This window comes from Lissotriton helveticus, chromosome 5_1 (assembly GCF_964261635.1).
Source record: "Lissotriton helveticus chromosome 5_1, aLisHel1.1, whole genome shotgun sequence".
NCBI lineage: Eukaryota > Metazoa > Chordata > Amphibia > Caudata > Salamandridae > Lissotriton > Lissotriton helveticus.
The window spans coordinates 1,524,598,010-1,524,615,964 of record NC_136065.1 but is presented as its reverse complement, the minus strand read 5'-3'; the positions used below and the strand labels follow the sequence as shown (position 1 = coordinate 1,524,615,964).

General features: G+C 44.8%; 1 protein-coding gene across 23 annotated transcripts in view; it reads right to left on the bottom strand.

Moving 5' to 3' along the window:
* LOC144755528 (polymeric immunoglobulin receptor-like) overlaps positions 1 to 17,955 on the bottom strand; it is a 348,962-nt gene that overhangs the window by 206,380 nt on the left and 124,627 nt on the right. For 13 of the 23 annotated variants that reach the window (XM_078644541.1, XM_078644549.1, XM_078644544.1 and 10 more), the window contains one exon: positions 478 to 635. The exons of the other annotated variants lie outside the window; for them this stretch is intronic. In XM_078644541.1, coding sequence (XP_078500667.1) covers positions 478 to 542 — 65 coding nt within the window. In that variant the 5' untranslated portion in view covers positions 543 to 635. The remainder of the gene's footprint in view (positions 1 to 477; positions 636 to 17,955) is intronic. 23 annotated transcript variants of the gene reach the window in all.

Here is a 17,955-nt window from a genome sequence, read left to right as displayed (position 1 = left end):
GAGAACAAAGAACATGACCCACCCAACAACGTTTAAGTTTCAAAGCCTCCGGTTCAGCGAGATGAGTCTCTTGGAGGAGGGCAACCTCAGTTTTAAGTCTTGCTAAATGCGAGAGAACCCTCTGTCTTTTAATGGGATTATTTAATCCCTTAACGTTCCATGTCGCTACAAGGAACTAAACAATTTAGAAAAACAGCTGAGTGCAACATGCTCAGTAATGCATAAGAAATGCAATGGAGAGAAAATGAGGAAAATAGGAGAGAAAAGTGAAAATATAGAGGAGTCAAGGATGAGAACAATGTTGAATCCAGAAAAGAAGAAAGAAGAACAGAGAAGAAGAAAATAAAGAAAAAGAGAAGACGAAGAAAAGAAAAGTTGAGAAGAGTGCATGATAAGAGGAGTAGAAAAGAGGACAGCAACAATAGCGATCAAGGAGACAGTACATGTCCAAAATGAACGACTGAAAGACATACTTACGAGAACGAAGAAAAACCAAAACAGAAATGGGGGATGGTGGTGGCAGGAGACGACGACGACAACATCCAGAGCAACACCAAACCTCAAGTACTATGACATCAAAAGGCAGCACGAGAAAATAGTAAGGTAAAACAGGGTGATGAGGTGAAGGGGAATACCTGTTGAAGGAAGAGAAACATTAGGATAAATGCACGGGTTTAAAATAAACAAGAAGAGGAGTGGATTGAACAATAGGTGTACAAAAGAGGAAAGGCGAATATAAGGACAACAATAGGTATTTCAGAACATCAACAGTGCGAACGATGAGAAGATCAGAATCATATTATAAGGAGATCAAAAAGAAAGTTAACAAGACCAGTCAACCGGGGTTGGACATATCCATGACATCAGGACCATGTCGATGAAGAAAAGCTTGTAGGGCCGCAGGATCCTCGTAGGTGGTTGTCTTGTCTTTATAAGTGACCTTAAAGAGACAAGGATGCAGGAGACCATATCTAGCATTAAGGGCTCTGAGTTGTGGCCTCATGTCCAAGAACTTCTTCCTGCGTTCCGCGGTGGCCTTGGAGACATCCTGCGATATGTAGAGACGATGACCCTCCCAAGTGATCTGTTTCTTGAGTTTGGTGGCTGAAAGGACCTGAAGGAGGTCAGTATATTGGAGGAAAAGCATGAAAACACCTCTAGGCTTGGTAGCGACCTTAGGACCAAGACGGTGAGCTCGTTGAATGTTGATGGAAGATAGGGTCGGTGCATCGAGAATCTTGGCAAGGAAGGACTGGAAGAAAATGGTAGGGTTAGACCCTTCTGAAAGTTCCGGAAGGCCGTATAAGCGTAGGTTGTTCCTGCGATTCCTGTTTTCCAAGTCTTCTGTCTGTCGTTTAAGTAGTAGTATTTCCGCCTCCATGGACGAAATACGGGAGCAAGAGGACTGCAAGGAATCTGTGGATTGTTCCAAGGTGAGAACACGCGCATCCAGAGATGACCACTTCTCCTGCATTGCCTGCATATTTTTGGTGGTGGCTTCCGTAAAAGGTTTAAAAGCATGTAGTTCCTCTAGTATGAGATCCATAGAGGAGGGGGAAGAAGAATTCCCAGGAGAAGGTGGATCTTTTTTGAGGCGCTTAGAAGAAACTAAAGAGGGTGGCGCTTTACCCACGGTGGAAGCATTTGGGATAGCTCCATGCACTGAGTCAGATTTTGATGACCGACCCTCCTCCATGTCTTGAACAGGTGAGTCAGAGTCTGAGAAAAAGGTAGGAGCAAAGAGGGAAACAAACAACTAGGACGCCCTCCACTCAATAAGTCAACAAACTAATATTGTCCTAGTGTTCAAGGCAGTTAACATACCATATAAAGATCTGCAGGCATCGCTGGTTGTACATAAATTACAACATACCTCTCTTCTTACAATAAATCTAGAGTAGGGGATGTCTCAGTCTGCTGCCACTGTTAAAAATAGCCCAACTCTGATAGACAGACTTAAACAAGTACAAAACCCACATTCACCTAGTGTAACGACAGAAAAAAGGTGAGAAAGCGAGATAGCACCTCACGGGCGCACCACCAATGGGGCCCCTGGCTGGTACTCACCAGGATGGCTCTGTTATTATCATTGGTGCCATCAAGCTATAACGGAAACGTGTCCTAAACCCAAAGAAAAGACAGTGAGTGGTGCAGTGAACACAAATTATATGTAACACAACATTCAACAATTAACATATATTATATTATGCAACTGGGACAATTTCTTTAATGGTGTTCCTTCTTGTTGCATACGGTACATATATGAATAATAAAAAAGGAAGATGTGAATACCACCAATCGATTCACACCCTACTTACAGCCGACATGTTTCATTGCCTTGGTATCTATCAGGCAATTTCCTCAGGGCAAACCACTTTCAATGCCACTGCAAAGGACACTGGGCTTTGCATGCCTTCAATGAACCTTGCCTCTCATACCAGCCAAGAGGATTTTAAAGGGATAACAGCCCCCATTGGTGAGCTTGGTCCAGTCTCCCTTCGTTACTGTTGCAATAGAGGAGAACAGAGCTGAGTGCACACCGGACTGTTCTCCTCTATTGCAACAGTAACGAAGGGAGACTGGACCAAGCTCACCAATGGGGGCTGTTATGCTTTTAAAATCCTCTTGGCTGGTATGAGAGGCAAGGTTCATTGAAGGCGCGCAAAGCCCAGTGTCCTTTGCAGTGGCATTGAAAGTGGTTTGCCCTGAGGAAATTGCCTGATAGATACCAAGGCAATGAAACATGTCGGCTGTAAGTAGGGTGTGAATCGATTGGTAGTATTCACATCTTACTTTTTTATTGTTCATATATGTACCTTATGCAACAAGAAGGAACACCATTAAAGAAATTGTCCCAGTTGCATAATATATTATATGTTAATTGTTGAATGTTGTATGTTGTGTTACATATAATTTGTGTTCACTGCACCACTCACTGTCTTTTCTTTGGGTTTAGGACACGTTTCCGTTATAGCTTGATGGCACCAATGATGATAACAGGGCCATCCTGGTGAGTACCAGCCAGGGGCCCCATTGGTGGTGCGCCCTTGAGGTGCTATCTCGCTTTCTCACCTTTTTTCTGTCGTTACACTAGGTGAATGTGGGTTTTGTTCTTGTTTAAGTCTGTCTATCAGAGTTGGGCTATTTTTAACAGTGGCAGCAGACTGAGACATCCCCTACTCTAGATTTATTGTAAGAAGAGAGGTATGTTGTAATTTATGTACAACCAGCGATGCCTGCAGATCTTTATATGGTATGGTAACTGCCTTGAACACTAGGACAATAGTAGTTTGTTGAGTCAGAGTTTGAACCAACCGGTACTGTAGATGAGGAATTGAGCTTCAAATTGCGAATTTTCCCCATGAAAGCTCGAAGAAGCAGTGGAGAGGAAGCAATGAGTCAAATGAAATAAGCAGGTGTCCAGGTGCAGCGGAAAAAGAGCAAAAAGCAGGAACTTTAGTGGTACACAAAAATAAGGTTTAGCAAAATGCAATGAATGTCTGAGAGAAAAGCAAGGTCCGCAATGTTATGTGGTAATCATAAGAGGGCATCGTCACAGCCGGTAGGACAAAGCTGAATAAGTCATAGCATAAATGAAAAGTTCATGTGAGTGCCTTTGCGTGGTATGGAAAGAGCGCAATGTAAGCAGCAGACAATGATGAGGGGTTTAGAAAGACGCAGGAAGAGCAAGCTGCGATAGTCAAAGGGACCTTGTGGAGAGGTGAGGGAATCCACAAAATGGCGGGCGGAGCCAGAAATGCCAGGTCACAAGCGCAAATGAAAGTAAGTGTCCAGGCGCCACAGCAGGCTGTAAACGAGGGCTCACCTCTGATGTAGGGCCGAATTCAGGATGTTTGTTGACAAATGCGGCATATCAGGAGCTTCTCCGCCAGCCGGCGTGTGGAAACGCGGCCGGCGCACAAAATGGCGGCCGCAATTACAGGGAACGGCACCTCTGTGAAATTCTGCAAAATTCTATGCGGAACCGGGAAACAACGAGGGCGAGCAGCGCACCTCATGTTCTGGTCCACATATCCGCCACACAGCATGAGAAACAGCCCCTTCAGTGCTGCGAGGAAGAACGAAGCAATGGGGCTTAAAGCGGAGCTCCGGAGCTACGCCACCATCTTGGCCGGCGTTCAAGCCACGCCCCCCTGTAAATACTATAATAATAGAGAGAAGTTCCTCTAGACCGATGCCCAGTACACTACATGAACAGCGATCACTTGGGGTAATACCTAAATTAGGGTTGAAAATCCTGGAGCTAACATCTACCAGTCTGGCTGGAAAGCAATTCCTGTTTGCCCTACTCTGGTTGTGCCGGGAGATGAGAAAAATGAAGGCCAAAGTGGGATTTCCTATGAAGGTTGCTTTAAAATGGTAAATGGATGATGTAGGTGGTGTGATCTCCCTGTTTAACCACACTGCATATTATCATTCACTGTCACCGTCATAAACAATGGCGCAATAATGTGCATTAGTAAGACGAAGAACATCTTGAACTGCAAAGAGCAGTAAGGTCACGGGTTGACACCAATGGAACAATGGCGAACAAAAACATACATTGCCTTGACAAAAGCAGACTTTGCTTTGAGAGCAACAGGTAGAGAGTCTCCTTTGTTGCAGGAAGGTGTTCCTACTGAGGTACTGATGCAAAATTATTTAAAAAAAAAAATAATACTAATTGTAAAGTTTAGATAGACGCCTAACAGTGAAGCACATTTTTGTCTGTGGCAGTGCATGAACTTCTAAGAAGGGCTTTCGATCAAGCAAAGCACACAAGAGGTTTTTGAAAGCCGGTATTCAGGAAGAAGGTTATCACTCATTTCTTCCTAGAGACAAAGAAAGGCTCTTATTAGAGTTAGGTAGTCCGACCGCCATTGGAGGCAACTGCCCCTGCCAGCAGCCCACAGCTCTAGCAGTCCAAAAAAACGGTGTATTACCAGTTGACCAAGGGGCCGGCCATGTGGAGGCAGGGATCTTTGCAGCGGTGGTGAGTATCGCTACCAAATATATTGATGGCTCTGTGTGCATTTTGACTGCATACGTGTCGGATACACACCATTGCATGATATGTCGAACAATACCATATACCCATTACAGGGGTTCAGTCCATATGTGAACAGTCCAGGCAATGGGTATATGGTAGGAATAAGAGTCTCCAGTAGATTGCCGCACAAAGGGTATTAATCCTCCTTGTGAAGATCCTGCTGTGAAGGGGGTACCTGGAAAGAAGGACCAATGTTGAAATCTGTCTGGAAGAAGAAGAAAGGGGAGCGTACGCACCCCAAATCCTTCATCACCACCACCTTGAAACGGGCTGTCAGACCGCAATAGTCTGCCTGTGGAACAAGCAACTCAATACAAAAGGCAGTGCAGCTCCCCTGTACCGCCCTATGGTGGCTGCCTTTCCCTGACCACAAATCCGGCAGTCATGGCCTGCTGGCAGTCGTGCCGGTCCAGTGGCGGTCTTTGCAATGCTGATCCATTCAACTCATTATATGGCAGTCAGACCACTGAGTTCACTGCGCTTGAATCTCCACTGCCGATACAACGGTCACCGGGACCGCCAAATTCATAGTAAGGCCCAAAGTCCCTTTTCCACAAAACAGCAAATAATCCTTCTTTCTAGAGACGAATGGTTTTGGGAGCCAACCAAATCCCCAGTTTTTATCCCAACATGTGAAATTGCAGCCAGGGCCTTCCCAGACTGATCACTGGGCAGTGGTATTCTAATTTCCCTCATCACAGCTGTCTGTGTTCCATGCATTCTAGAAGTGATATGAAGCTGTACCTCAATTGGGAGACATTTGTGTAGCATTTTGGAGGCCTGATTTAGAGTGTTGTAAGCCCAGGTGGACAGTACGGAGTCATTCGCATGCTAATCTGGTGCATCTGAAAGCCCAGCGGTGCTTCGAAAATGAAGAGCTCTCCAGTTCCACAGTTTCATGGGTAAGAAGCTCATCCTGTCATGCATTCTGTGACTAGAAGGTCTGGATTTCTAATTGATTAAACAGTACTACTAATCCCAGGTAGTAATAAGAAAAATAGCTTTTCACCCATGAAACTAGTTATCTTGATGGCTCTGAAAAAAGTAATTCACATGTAAAGCTCCCTTATTTTAAGCTAGAATGTCTGAGGTTTTGGCAATAAATTCAGAGGCCTCTAGTCACTTTTCTACTGCTCCTTTACTTTTAATTCACAACATGTAGCCATGCATGCATGTGGAAAAGCAAATGTACCCATTTCACAAGGCAAAGAATGTGATAAAACAGGACTGGATGAGCTACACAGACGCCTCACGTCAGACGTATGCAACGATTTGAGCACTCCTTGTAGAAGTCAGTCGGTTGCATCTGAAAGGCTGCCAGATTTGTTTAATTTTAATCGGCTGCATTGCAGGCTAGTCAAAATGTGATGTTGCTAGCTTATTTAGGTTAATTTAAACTCAGTGATTGTCACAGGAGCTATGAAAAACTCAGTCAGTCACATGTCAGTGCAGCCAAGTCATTCATAGCAGGAGAGTTTGTTAGAAAACTCGGTCGATCTCACACCCACTCACAAACCTACTCAGACACTTATGCACCCACTCACAGATGCATCCATTCACTGAACCACTCAGAAACGTATGCCTCCACTTACCAACCCATTTAGACACTCATATACCAACTCAGAGACCCACTCAGACACTTCACACCCAGTCACTCACCCATGGAGACAGTCATGTACGCACTCACAGATCCACTCAGGCTCTCACAAACCCAGTCACACAACCACTCTGACACATACACACCCACTGACAGACCCTCACAGACAGTTACTTACCCACTCAGAGTCCCACTCATACCCTGACACATCCACTCACCGACCTAGTGAGACACTCATGCACCTACTCACGGATCCACACAGGCATTCATGCACCCACTCACAGACCCACTCAGGCACTCACATTACCCACTCAGAGTGCCACACATGCACTCACATACCCAGTCATACACCTACTAACATACGAATGCACCCATTTACAGACCCACTCAGACACTGACACACCCATTTGCTGACCCACTCAGAAACATATGCATCTACTCACAAACCCATTCAGACACTCATTCACTCACTCAGAGACCCACTCACCCACTCTTCAGAGACTCGTGCATCCACTCACAGACCAATTGACACACATGCACCCACTCAGAGACCCACTCGGACACTCAGTGCACCCATCTCTCACCCATGCAGAAAGTCACACACCCACTAAGAGACCCACTCAGACACTCACATACCTAGTCACATACCCACTCAGACACATACACATCCACTGACAGACCCACTGAGACAGTTACACAGCATCTCAGAGAGCCACACATGCACTAACACACCCAGTCATACAACCACCAACATACTTATGCACCCATTCACAGACCAACCCAGAGACTGTCACACCCATTCGCAGACCTACTGAAACACTCCTGCACCCAATAACACAGCCACTCAAACACTCACTCACAGCCCATACAGCCACTCACATTCATTCAATGACCTATATGACCACTCACACACCCACTCTCAAAGGTTACAGAATACAGTTCGGAAACAAAATGTAAAAAACCTTAGAAATTATACAGGTTAATGGGATGTTGTAGTTAGGAAATAATAATAAAAAAACATAGAAATTCTGTGAAAAAACAAAGGTCACAGGGGAGTTACAATTGTGAAATAGAATTTAAAAAAAAAGTTGAATTTCACTGAAAAGAGCAAAGGTATACACGGTTGTTAAGAGATATAATTTTAAAAAACATAGAAATGCACTGATAAAAGCCAAAGGTTATAGAGACATTATAGTTAGGCTCAGATGGTACTCGTACAAAACCATAGAAATTCAGCAGTTATAGTAACCTGAGCTAACTATATCTTATGACCCTGCAATGCACTGCTTATGACCTCACATATTACATCACTCATGTTGTGGCCAGTGACATCACTGATGACATCTAAAATTACATAACTGATGACATCATTCACAGACAAAGAACCTTACAACTTCTCATATACCCACTCATTCACCCATACATCCACTCACACCCCCACTCACAGACACATATAACCACTTACACACCCCTCACTCACTGACATAACTCACACACCCACTTAGAGATTGATGCAATCACTAACACACCAACTCACACACCCAACAACCACTCACACATCCATTCACCTATCCATACATCCACTCACACACCAACCCACTGACATAACGCCTCATAGACCCACTTACACACACATACAACCCCCAAGACTCCCACTCACAAACCCACATAGGCACTCACATACCTATTCATAGACCCATAGCGCCACTCGTACATCCACTCATTGACCCACACAGGCACCCATAGACCCACCCACAGACCCACACAGGTACTCACACACCCACTCACATACCCACACAGCCACTCACAGAACAATACAGGCAGACACACACACACACTCACATACCCACACAGTCAGGTGCTAACCTTAAGACTTTGAGCCTTTTTGACACTGTTATTCAGTGCCAAAGTGGTGTGAATGTCATACAAGTACTGGTGATTGGTGTATATATGAGATTTTAGTTAGCTGTAAGTCCCTTGTCTAGGGGTATAAAACTTACCTAGGACATGTAACTAAAATGCTCCTCCATGGGCCTGCAGCACTGATTGTGCCACCCACAGAGACAGCTCTTTAAACATGCCACAGATTTGCTTGGGTGGGGCCTGTGTCTGCAGGTTACTGTTATCCAGCTTGGCATTGACAAGGTTCTGCATGCTTTGTTCTACATCAGAGTACTCCATGGGGACATGGTGAGGTGTCAGGAAGAAGTAGGGCATGTGTGCGGTTGCTCTACATGCAATGATAGTGAATGACACTGGATGGTGTGTGTGGTTTGATGGGATCTGCTTCTTGCATTGATTAACACTGGGAATCTAGGGAAAGGCTATTGAGCAGTATTTCCTACGTGCAGAAGAGAAGCAGTATAGTGTTTGATATTGAGACCCAACACCCGGCTCTGAGACCACTGCTACCGCCACATATCTTCGTGAGACGCGATCTTTAGATCGTGGGCCTTGGGCGCCTCCGTCCTCTTAGGCTTCCCCACGGCATATCCGCCCATAAGGACTTGTGATTTCACGGCATACCCGCCCAAAAGTACCCGCTACTTCATGTTTTCCCGCTTCAGCCATACAACACAGCCCAGTTTCTATCCCGCTGGACCTACGTCCCCACTACTCACATAAGAGAACCCAAACCTTGAAGAGTCATATCTTCACATGATGTGACGAAACACGTATCGGCTTGTTTTATTTTCGAATGTACTCATCAAGACTGAACTATAAGTCATTCTTCAAGCACCGCTGGATCTCGACTCTTTTATTATGCTCTTCCAACGAACTGTATCTAACTGTTGGGTTTTGACACAAAACCCCATTACCCTTAACGTGTGCACAGGACCTTGGTTTATAGTGTTAGATATTGATTAGTTTGTAATGGCAAATCCTCTCCAGTAGTGAAAGTGGATTCAACATTACTAATGTGGAAATATCACCTTGGGAAAGTGGGCATTTTTAATCTCATCAGCCTTTCTCCAATTCACATCTGGGTGCTGGCTGGGGAGACAGATACATCTGTGTATTCCTGATAGAAAGCCATACATTAGAGGCTCAGGTGAAACTTCAGACCTCTAAATCTGAAGGGCCACCTGGGACATATCCAAGGGCTGGAATTGAAACCTGCATTCCAGTGGGCAGAGTCTTGGCCTCACTAAAGATAGTAATTCAACCTCTCGGGGTAGAGTGACAGACAGGACAACATTCAGAGAGGGTGTTTGAATTCCAAAGGTGACCTTTTGAACTGATCTCATCTTCAAAGGCAATTGTGGGTATAACTACTGTGGCTCTGCCCACACGAGTTAGAGACACTTTTGGGATTGGAACCATACTATGCTGGTTCGATGCTGGGACATCGACAAGAGGAACCATTGAGACGGGAGGGACAGAAACTGAATTATCCGCAGACTTGTGGTGGCCTGGGGCTTGTCATGCTCCAGGAAGGGGATTATCACTTTCTGGATTTTGTCTGGAGGTTGTTGGACTGCAACAAATTGCCAACTCTCATGGCCCGGTTCCCAAAGCACTCTTCCAGGGCTGGTTCGCTGGCCTCCTGTCCACGAGATCCCAGTGACAGAAAGGCTCTTCCCATTTTCACAAGATTGAAAGGAACACGCAGGATGTGGCAGAAACGGGTGGAAATGATTGTTGGTTGGGACAAGGACCATCCTCACATATGCTGTAATCACACTGTGCATAGGAGTGTGCTGGTAAAAATCAGTGGCCCACCTGGGCTGCCAAAACATGAGTGCTTGCAACCTGAAACCTGACTTATCTTGCACTCCATAGCGTATGTTGTCTGAGGGATATAGGGTGACATGTGCTGAGTTTGCTGAAGGCACTGGAAGCCTAGACTCTCTCTGACCTCCAGATCGGGATGATGACAGTGTCTGATATTGCGGCCTCCATCTGAGGTGGTTGGCTCCCTCTACTCGGACCCATGCCGCAAGGTACCCTTTTCTGGAAAATATTGTGACTGGACCCAAGGAGTCTCATTGTGCCTTGTGGGCACCAACGATTGGCTGCCTGGAGCAACTGCAGCTCGCACCTCTGCCAGAGGGGTTTCACAGTTTCTTGCCTATGAGGAAGATATTACCCACACTCCTGAAGGTGCCATTGAGTGCCTAAAGGCCTAATATGGATGTACAAAACCCAGTGACTATTCGCTTGCACTGTAGGTGGCCGTGACAATCTAATCAAAGTGTCACGAGAAGGGGCAACCTGTGTCATTGGCTGGTGCCATCTGGGTGATTGAGGGGCTTGGCCCGAGGCAAAGTCAAAACCTGTGATTTATTGACCATTGCAACTGAAAGGTGTATGCAATATTGGGAAAGGCATGTGTTATTAGTACCTATGAATAGTGCATTTATATTCATGCCGTTCTGCTGCTAAAGGGATAGTTCTACAATTGCATATAACTGCAAAGTATATATCTAATGTGTAAGACCATTGCTTTTTACATAAGATGTGGAGTCTGTTTGTAGCATATGCAGTGTCTTGCAAGGGTGGTGTTGTGCCACTATTTTACACTTTCACCCTGAGGATAGGCCTGACTGCTCTTTGCCAAGCTACCCAAGGGTGAGCACAGGTTCTCGGACAAGTTTATCATAAACAATACAGCTACTCACACACCCACTTATTTACCCATACAGGCACTCACACACCCACTTACACACTCTAACATTCACTCACACACAGATACACACAGTCACACAGCCACTCACATAATATATATTAAAAAATTTAATCACAAAGTATACTAATTTAACTTCTAGTGGTATCTTGGTGTGTATGTTTGACACTCAGAAACTTTTAGAAAACAATGACAATCACTGGATGATTATCAAACAAGCGGGCCCCTAACTTGGGGAAGGTCCCTTGGTCACTGCAATATCCCCTGCAGGGATTGTGAAAGTAATTGTTGACATGACACTTCAACACTTTTGAATGTTCATTTTGTTAGTAATTTTGAATTTAGTCCTTTTTCATTGTTCACTGTAGTTTACTCAGGGCTTGGTTCACATTCACCTACACTCTAAAAATTGCCCCCATGATTATGCTTACTACTGGAATATAGTCCATCGACTATGTTGGTGGCATTAGGAAGCTTTGAGGAATAGGAAGGACGTGTTAGTTCATATTCCAAGTAAGTGAAGGAATATATATATTTTCCGAGGCACGGGATTCGTGCACGTTTTATAGCTGTTATTTTCCACTTCTAACCTCACACAAGGTCTGATTCATACTTGTTACATCCTGTCACCAAGGGTCTTTAATAACCTGCACGCAAACACGTCTCCGGCGGTGTCAGATGTCACCTAGGTCCGTACTTGATTGTAAGTCTTCACGCCATTGTTGCACAAGCGGGTCCTTTTTGACTCACTTGAGAACCGTTAGAACGAGTCTTTCTTATCATGCTGTATTTTATTATTATTCTCCACATATTCTGCATGATATCGGTATTTGTCCTGCACACACAAGTATTGTCACCGGCCCCTTAGCGTCGGTAATCACGTATTCACACAAAGCTATAACATTGTTACGTGTCACTTCAATATAAAACTTTGCGATTGCACTTTTTCAATGTTTAAGGTTATTGTCCTCATGAATTAAAAGCACATTTTCATTTGCAGATTCATGCACCCTGATGAAGGCTACGGTGTAGCTGAAATGCATTGGAGATGTTACTAGCATGCATTTTCGAAATTCGAACATTTGGAAAATAGAGTGAATTACAACTCTGAAATGAAATGATGAAATAAATCATAATTGAATATTTACAAAAGAATGTTCAGTTTTACAATTTTTGGAAATATTTCACAACCCCTGCAGGGGATATTGCAGTGACCAGGGGACGTTCCCCAAGTTAGGGGCACGCTTGTTTGAGAGTCATTGATGTGCACAACAGAGTGCACACCCAGGAGCACGCAACAGCAATGATTTTTTTTCAATTGGAGTGCGGGTGTATGAAAATAATTTTAATCACTAGATGATGTCATCAGTGATGTCATCAGTAATATCATTTGAGATGTCATCCGTGATGTCACTGACCATGTCATGAGTGTTGTAATATGTGAGGTCATAAGCAGCTCAATTCAGGGGCATACGTTACAGTTAGCTCAGGTAACTAAAGCTGCTAATTTCTATGGCTTTGTACGAGTGAAATCTAAGGCTAACTATTTAATTTATTTATTTTGAAAGTTTTATAGAGCGCTAACAAGACCCTTGCGGACATCAGAGCGCTTTACAATAAGTGAGGTTAATTATATAACACATAAAAGCAAGTAAATCAAATATACATAACATCTTGTGCAACATAAAGCAAAACAATAAGGTGCAAAACAGGAGGGTCCGGAAGAATCATGACAATGGCAAATACAATGATTGGGTTGGCTATTTGGACCTTTGTCATAATAGGGAATAATGGTGCGGGTAAGAGTGTTCTCACAATTTCCTTAGTCTGTGTTCAAGTGAATTTTGCCATAAGAATCGCTTTTACTTCCTTTTTGAAAGATGCAGCGGAGGAGTTCAGTCTTGTTTCTGGAGGTAGTGTATTCCATATCCTAGGTGCCATTCCTGAGAGGGATCGTTAATATGTTTTCTTCTTGTTGAAGCTTTGTGGCTTCAGTAGTAGGTGTTCTGCACTTCTTGTGGATCTTCTGCCACCACATATTGTCAGCTTATGTGTGAAATAGCTGGGTGCATTGTGATGTATGGCCTTATGCGTCATTAACGCTATTTTCAGGTGAATTCTGCCTTCAAATGGTAGCCTTTTCAAGGATTCTAGGTCTGGGGAGATGTGGGACCTTCTTTTCAAGCCAGTGATGAGTCTCGCTGCGCATTAATAGAAGCTCTTAAGGGAGCTGTAGTAGCTTTGGGGAGGCTGCATAGAGAGACACTTCCATAATCCACACTAGGGATAACTAGAGCTTGAACTGCCATCTTGAAGTCATTGGTGGGCAGGAAGGGTTTCAGCTTTCTCAGTGTATTTGTCTGGATGTTTGCTCCCTTAGTTGCGTTGCTCATGTGTTTCTGCATATTGAGGTTGCAGTCAGGTGTTATACACAATGATTTTGCTGAGTCTACAATGGTTGGTTGAACGTTGAGTGCAGTAAGATGTATGACCCAGTCATACATTATGGGGACTTTGACGGGTGGAGAAATTAGGAGAAATTCGGTTTTTAGAGCGTTCAATTTGAGATGGTTCTCTGCCAGCCATGTCTGGGTGTTCTTAAGCGTTGTGTGAAGCAATTTAATGTCTTTAAGGGTGTGGATCTTAAGGTATAATTGGATATTGTCTGCGTACATGTGAAATTGCACGTTAGACTTTTGTAGCAGATCGGTGAGTGGTTCCATGAATAAGTTAAATGTTGTTGGGGATAGCGAGGACCCTTGCAGGACTCCCAACGTTACTGGAACGGGTTTGGACAGTGTGTTGTTGACCTTGAATTTTTGAGTCTGGTTTTGCAGAAAAGAGGTAAACTAGTTAAGCGCTGACCCTGATAGGACCCATTCTGTGGTTCAGCAGATCCATCAAGTCCTCGTGTTTGACCATATCAAAGGCTGAGGAAAGGTCTAGTAGGATGAGTAGGCATGTATCATTCTGATCAAGTATTTGTAGTGCATCATCAATTATGTGCGTCATGGATGATTCTGTGCTGTGACCTGCCCGGAAGCCTGATTGGTGTTTGTTAAGAAGGTTGTCAGTTGGTGGTGTACACATTTTTCCAGAAGTTTGGCCAGGGTAGGAATATTGGAAATAGGGCGGTAGTTGTTTAGGTCCGTAGGGTCAACTGTGGGTTTCTTTAGGATGGGTGATACCTGACCCACCTTGAGGGTGTCAGGGATGCAACGTTGTTGAAGTGAACTATTTATGATTTTGGTCCAGAGAGGTAGAAGCAATGGGGTAAAGTCTTTAACCGCGTTTGCGGGGAGAGGGTCGGTGAGGTAATTGGCAGGCTTCAGGGCACTAAGAATCTTGCCTATTGCTTCTTCCATAGAGGTATCAAAGGATGACCACGCTGCGCCATTTTTTAAATCAAACTATGAAGGGATTTGTTATGACGCAGTTGGGGATAGTGGGGAGGTTTTGGAAGGAGGACTAGAGTGTGAGATTAGGTCATTGAGGAGATCTTTCTTTATGTTGTCAGTCTTTAGATTAAATTAGGTATAAATTCTTCACAAGTGGGTTGTGGATGGGCTAAGTCTTGTGGTCGTTGAGGTGCGTCCTTAGATTGGGTTTTGACGAATTCAAAAAGTTTTTGGGGACGATTTCTTGTTTGGTCTAGTTGGTGGCTGAAGAAGTCTGCTTTAGTGCGCTTGATCTTTCTATAGTATGCATTTCTCTTTTTTCTAAGAATCTTGAGGTGCTTGGCGATTTGGACCAATCTCGAGTTGTGTTCCGAAGTTCTGAGAGAACGTCTATTCTCGTTAAGAAGACCGTTGAACCAGGGTTTAGAGTCTTTCGTGGAACTCTCTTTAGTTGAAGGGGAGCAATCTCTTTAATTATCGCGGTCATAGAGTTGAAGTAGTGGTTGGTGAGATCATGTACGTTGGAAGAACCAGCAGGGGGCAGAAGTAGATTGTGGATGGAAGAGGGTAACGTGTTAGGGTTGAGTTTTTTCAAGTCTCTTTTCCATACCTTTGGTTCTGTGGATTGAGCCGAGTTAATTTTCAATGTTTTCTTGATAAGGAAGGTGATGATTAACCCTGGGCGGGCAACTTCGCTACGCCCACAAAGTGGGCATAGTGTTGCCTACTTCGCCCTTTGCAAAGTAGGTGAAGCAGGCAACACTACGCCCACTCCTTGGGCGTAGCGAAGTTGCCCGCAACCTGCCTCCCTCCCGCCCTCCCGAACATACCTAATTTAATTAAATGGGCACAACAAAATAAATAAAATACACTTACCTTGTCCGCGGCGTCCCGGGGCTCCCTCTGCTCGTTCACGGCGCCGTCTGCTAACTAATGCGCATGCGCTGGCGGCCGCGCATGTGCATTTCTCGCATGCACATTAGTTAGCAGACGGCGCCGTGAACGAGCAGAAGGAGCCCCGGGATGCCACGGACAAGGTAAGTGCATTTTATTTATTTTTCTTTGCCCATTTAATTAAATTAGGTATGTAGGGGAGGGGGGCATGCGGCGCGACGTGGGGCTACGTGAAGTGCACAGGCGGGCCTAGATTCTCGCCCGCTTTGCGTAGCTTCGCGTAGCCCCAGTACGCACACTACGCCCAGGGTTAGTGATGATATGATGGGCTGACCAATCACAGAGTTAGATCGCCTCGAGCTGAGTGGAATCACTTTTGGAGATTATTAAATCCAGGATTGAGCCTTTTATTGTGTGTTGGACTGTTGCAAATTTGGTTGAGGTCTAGGGCACCAAGGACGTTTCTGAGACTGTTGACCAATGTATCGTTGTGGTTGTTCCAATGGAGATTGAAGTCACCGAGGAATATTTGGGTGTTTTGTCGCCCGGTGTTTTTTGTGACCATGACCATGAGGGTTCAGTGAAGATGAGATTGTCACCAGGTGGATGATAGATGATGTGTAACAAGCATACTGGTTTGCCATTGCTGTTGATATCGAGGCATAAGTATTCGCAAGAGTAGAATACCAGGGATATGGCTCTGTTTACGGCGATGTTGCTACGGTATATACATGTGATTCCTCCCCCTGTCTTACCACTCCGGACCAGTCTGATGATGTTGTAATTTGGGGGTACTAGGACGTCGATGAGAGGTGAGGAGGATTCTGTTAGCTAGGTTTCGGTTAGGATTATCAGGTCCAGATCAGTTGAGATAATGAGGTCAGCTATGTCCTCTGCATGTTTAGAGGCCGATCTACAGTTCAGGAGTGTTCATTTTAGCTGGGATGTGATGAGGGAAGAGGTGTGATCCTGAATGATTATGACTCTTCTAAGAATATTGTCCATAATTCCTTTATTGTTGTGAATGGAGGACCTGTGAGGGTTGGGGGGATAGTAGGGATGGGCATGTATGTGAAAGATACTCTTCATAGTTTCACTTTAAATGTTTCTCTGCCTCGTACTGTCCTCCCCCCTGGTGAGCTCCTTTCCTATATCTTTTAGCGCGGGGACACGCCAGGATGGCGTATCATGCGCTCTATAAATGTCTTTATTATTATTATTATTATCATTGGTGAGGATTCGTAGGAGTGTAGAAGAGAGCGAAGATAGTTCACCGAAAATGGGTTGATGCTTCTCATTGGGCGGGTACATAAATTACGGGAGGGTACTGATTTCCAGCTGGGTAGAATATTTTTAGGGGTGATTGGTAGGTGAATTGGGGGCTTGCTTGATATAGAAGTTCTTGAAGATCTGGTGAGCGATGGTTGTCTCGATATCATCACTTTAAAAGCGTGGAGGTCCTCTTTGATTTGGTGAAGTGTGGACATAATCTCATCCAGTCTGGTGTCTGGAGCGGTTATGTATGTGATGGGTGGCTGTGATATGACTGTGTGTGGCTGTGATGTGGACTGGTTGGGTGAGTGATCTGGTACAGGATTGAGTAGGGTTGGAGGCGATGTTGCGTATGTGTATGGGAGAGTTGTTGATGTGGGTGGCTGTGTAGATGGTGTAGCTGGCTGGTGAGCAATTGTGGGAGGTGTGATTGGGAGCGGTGTGTGATCTTAGGGTGGTATGTTTTTGAAAAGGTGATGGGGTGTCCTGTTAAGTGCCAACAACTGAGCTGTGGGGGATTGGCTGGAATGGGGGTAGTTTGTGTTAGGAGTGTTATTGTGAAGCGGGGGTGAGGTAGGGGGAGAGATGATTAAAGAAGGGGTTAGGTTAGAGGGGGAGGAGCTATGATCATACCCGGAGTGGGTTCTGTTTCTATTAGGGCGGCAGATGTAGTCTCGGACATGCTAGGTGGAGGAAACGTGTGAGGTTTCGGTGAAGTGAAGTGAGGTGTGTTGATGGGAGGGGTAGTCAGGGTTTAAGAAGCATATGGATCCGATGCCCGTAGTGGATGGGGAAGTAGAGGGGGTAGGATGACAAAGGGGGTTGGAGAAGTAACATCTTGAGTACGGGAGGTGAGAGTAGTTTGGGTAGCAGCTTGGGGATTAGACACTTGTTCTTTAATAATAGGGAAGATGTTATCCAGGAGATTTAAACTACGGTCCATGGATTGAATGAGGATTGTACCGTTATTGTAGATGGTGATGGTTGCTGTCTCTTGGAAGAGTTGGGAAGGGGTGATAGAAATAACTAGACCAAGTGCGGATTTACCAGTGGAAGATATCGTAAATGAGGCTAGGAATGCTTTCCTCCATTGGGCTCTCCGTTGCGTGTGGAAGAT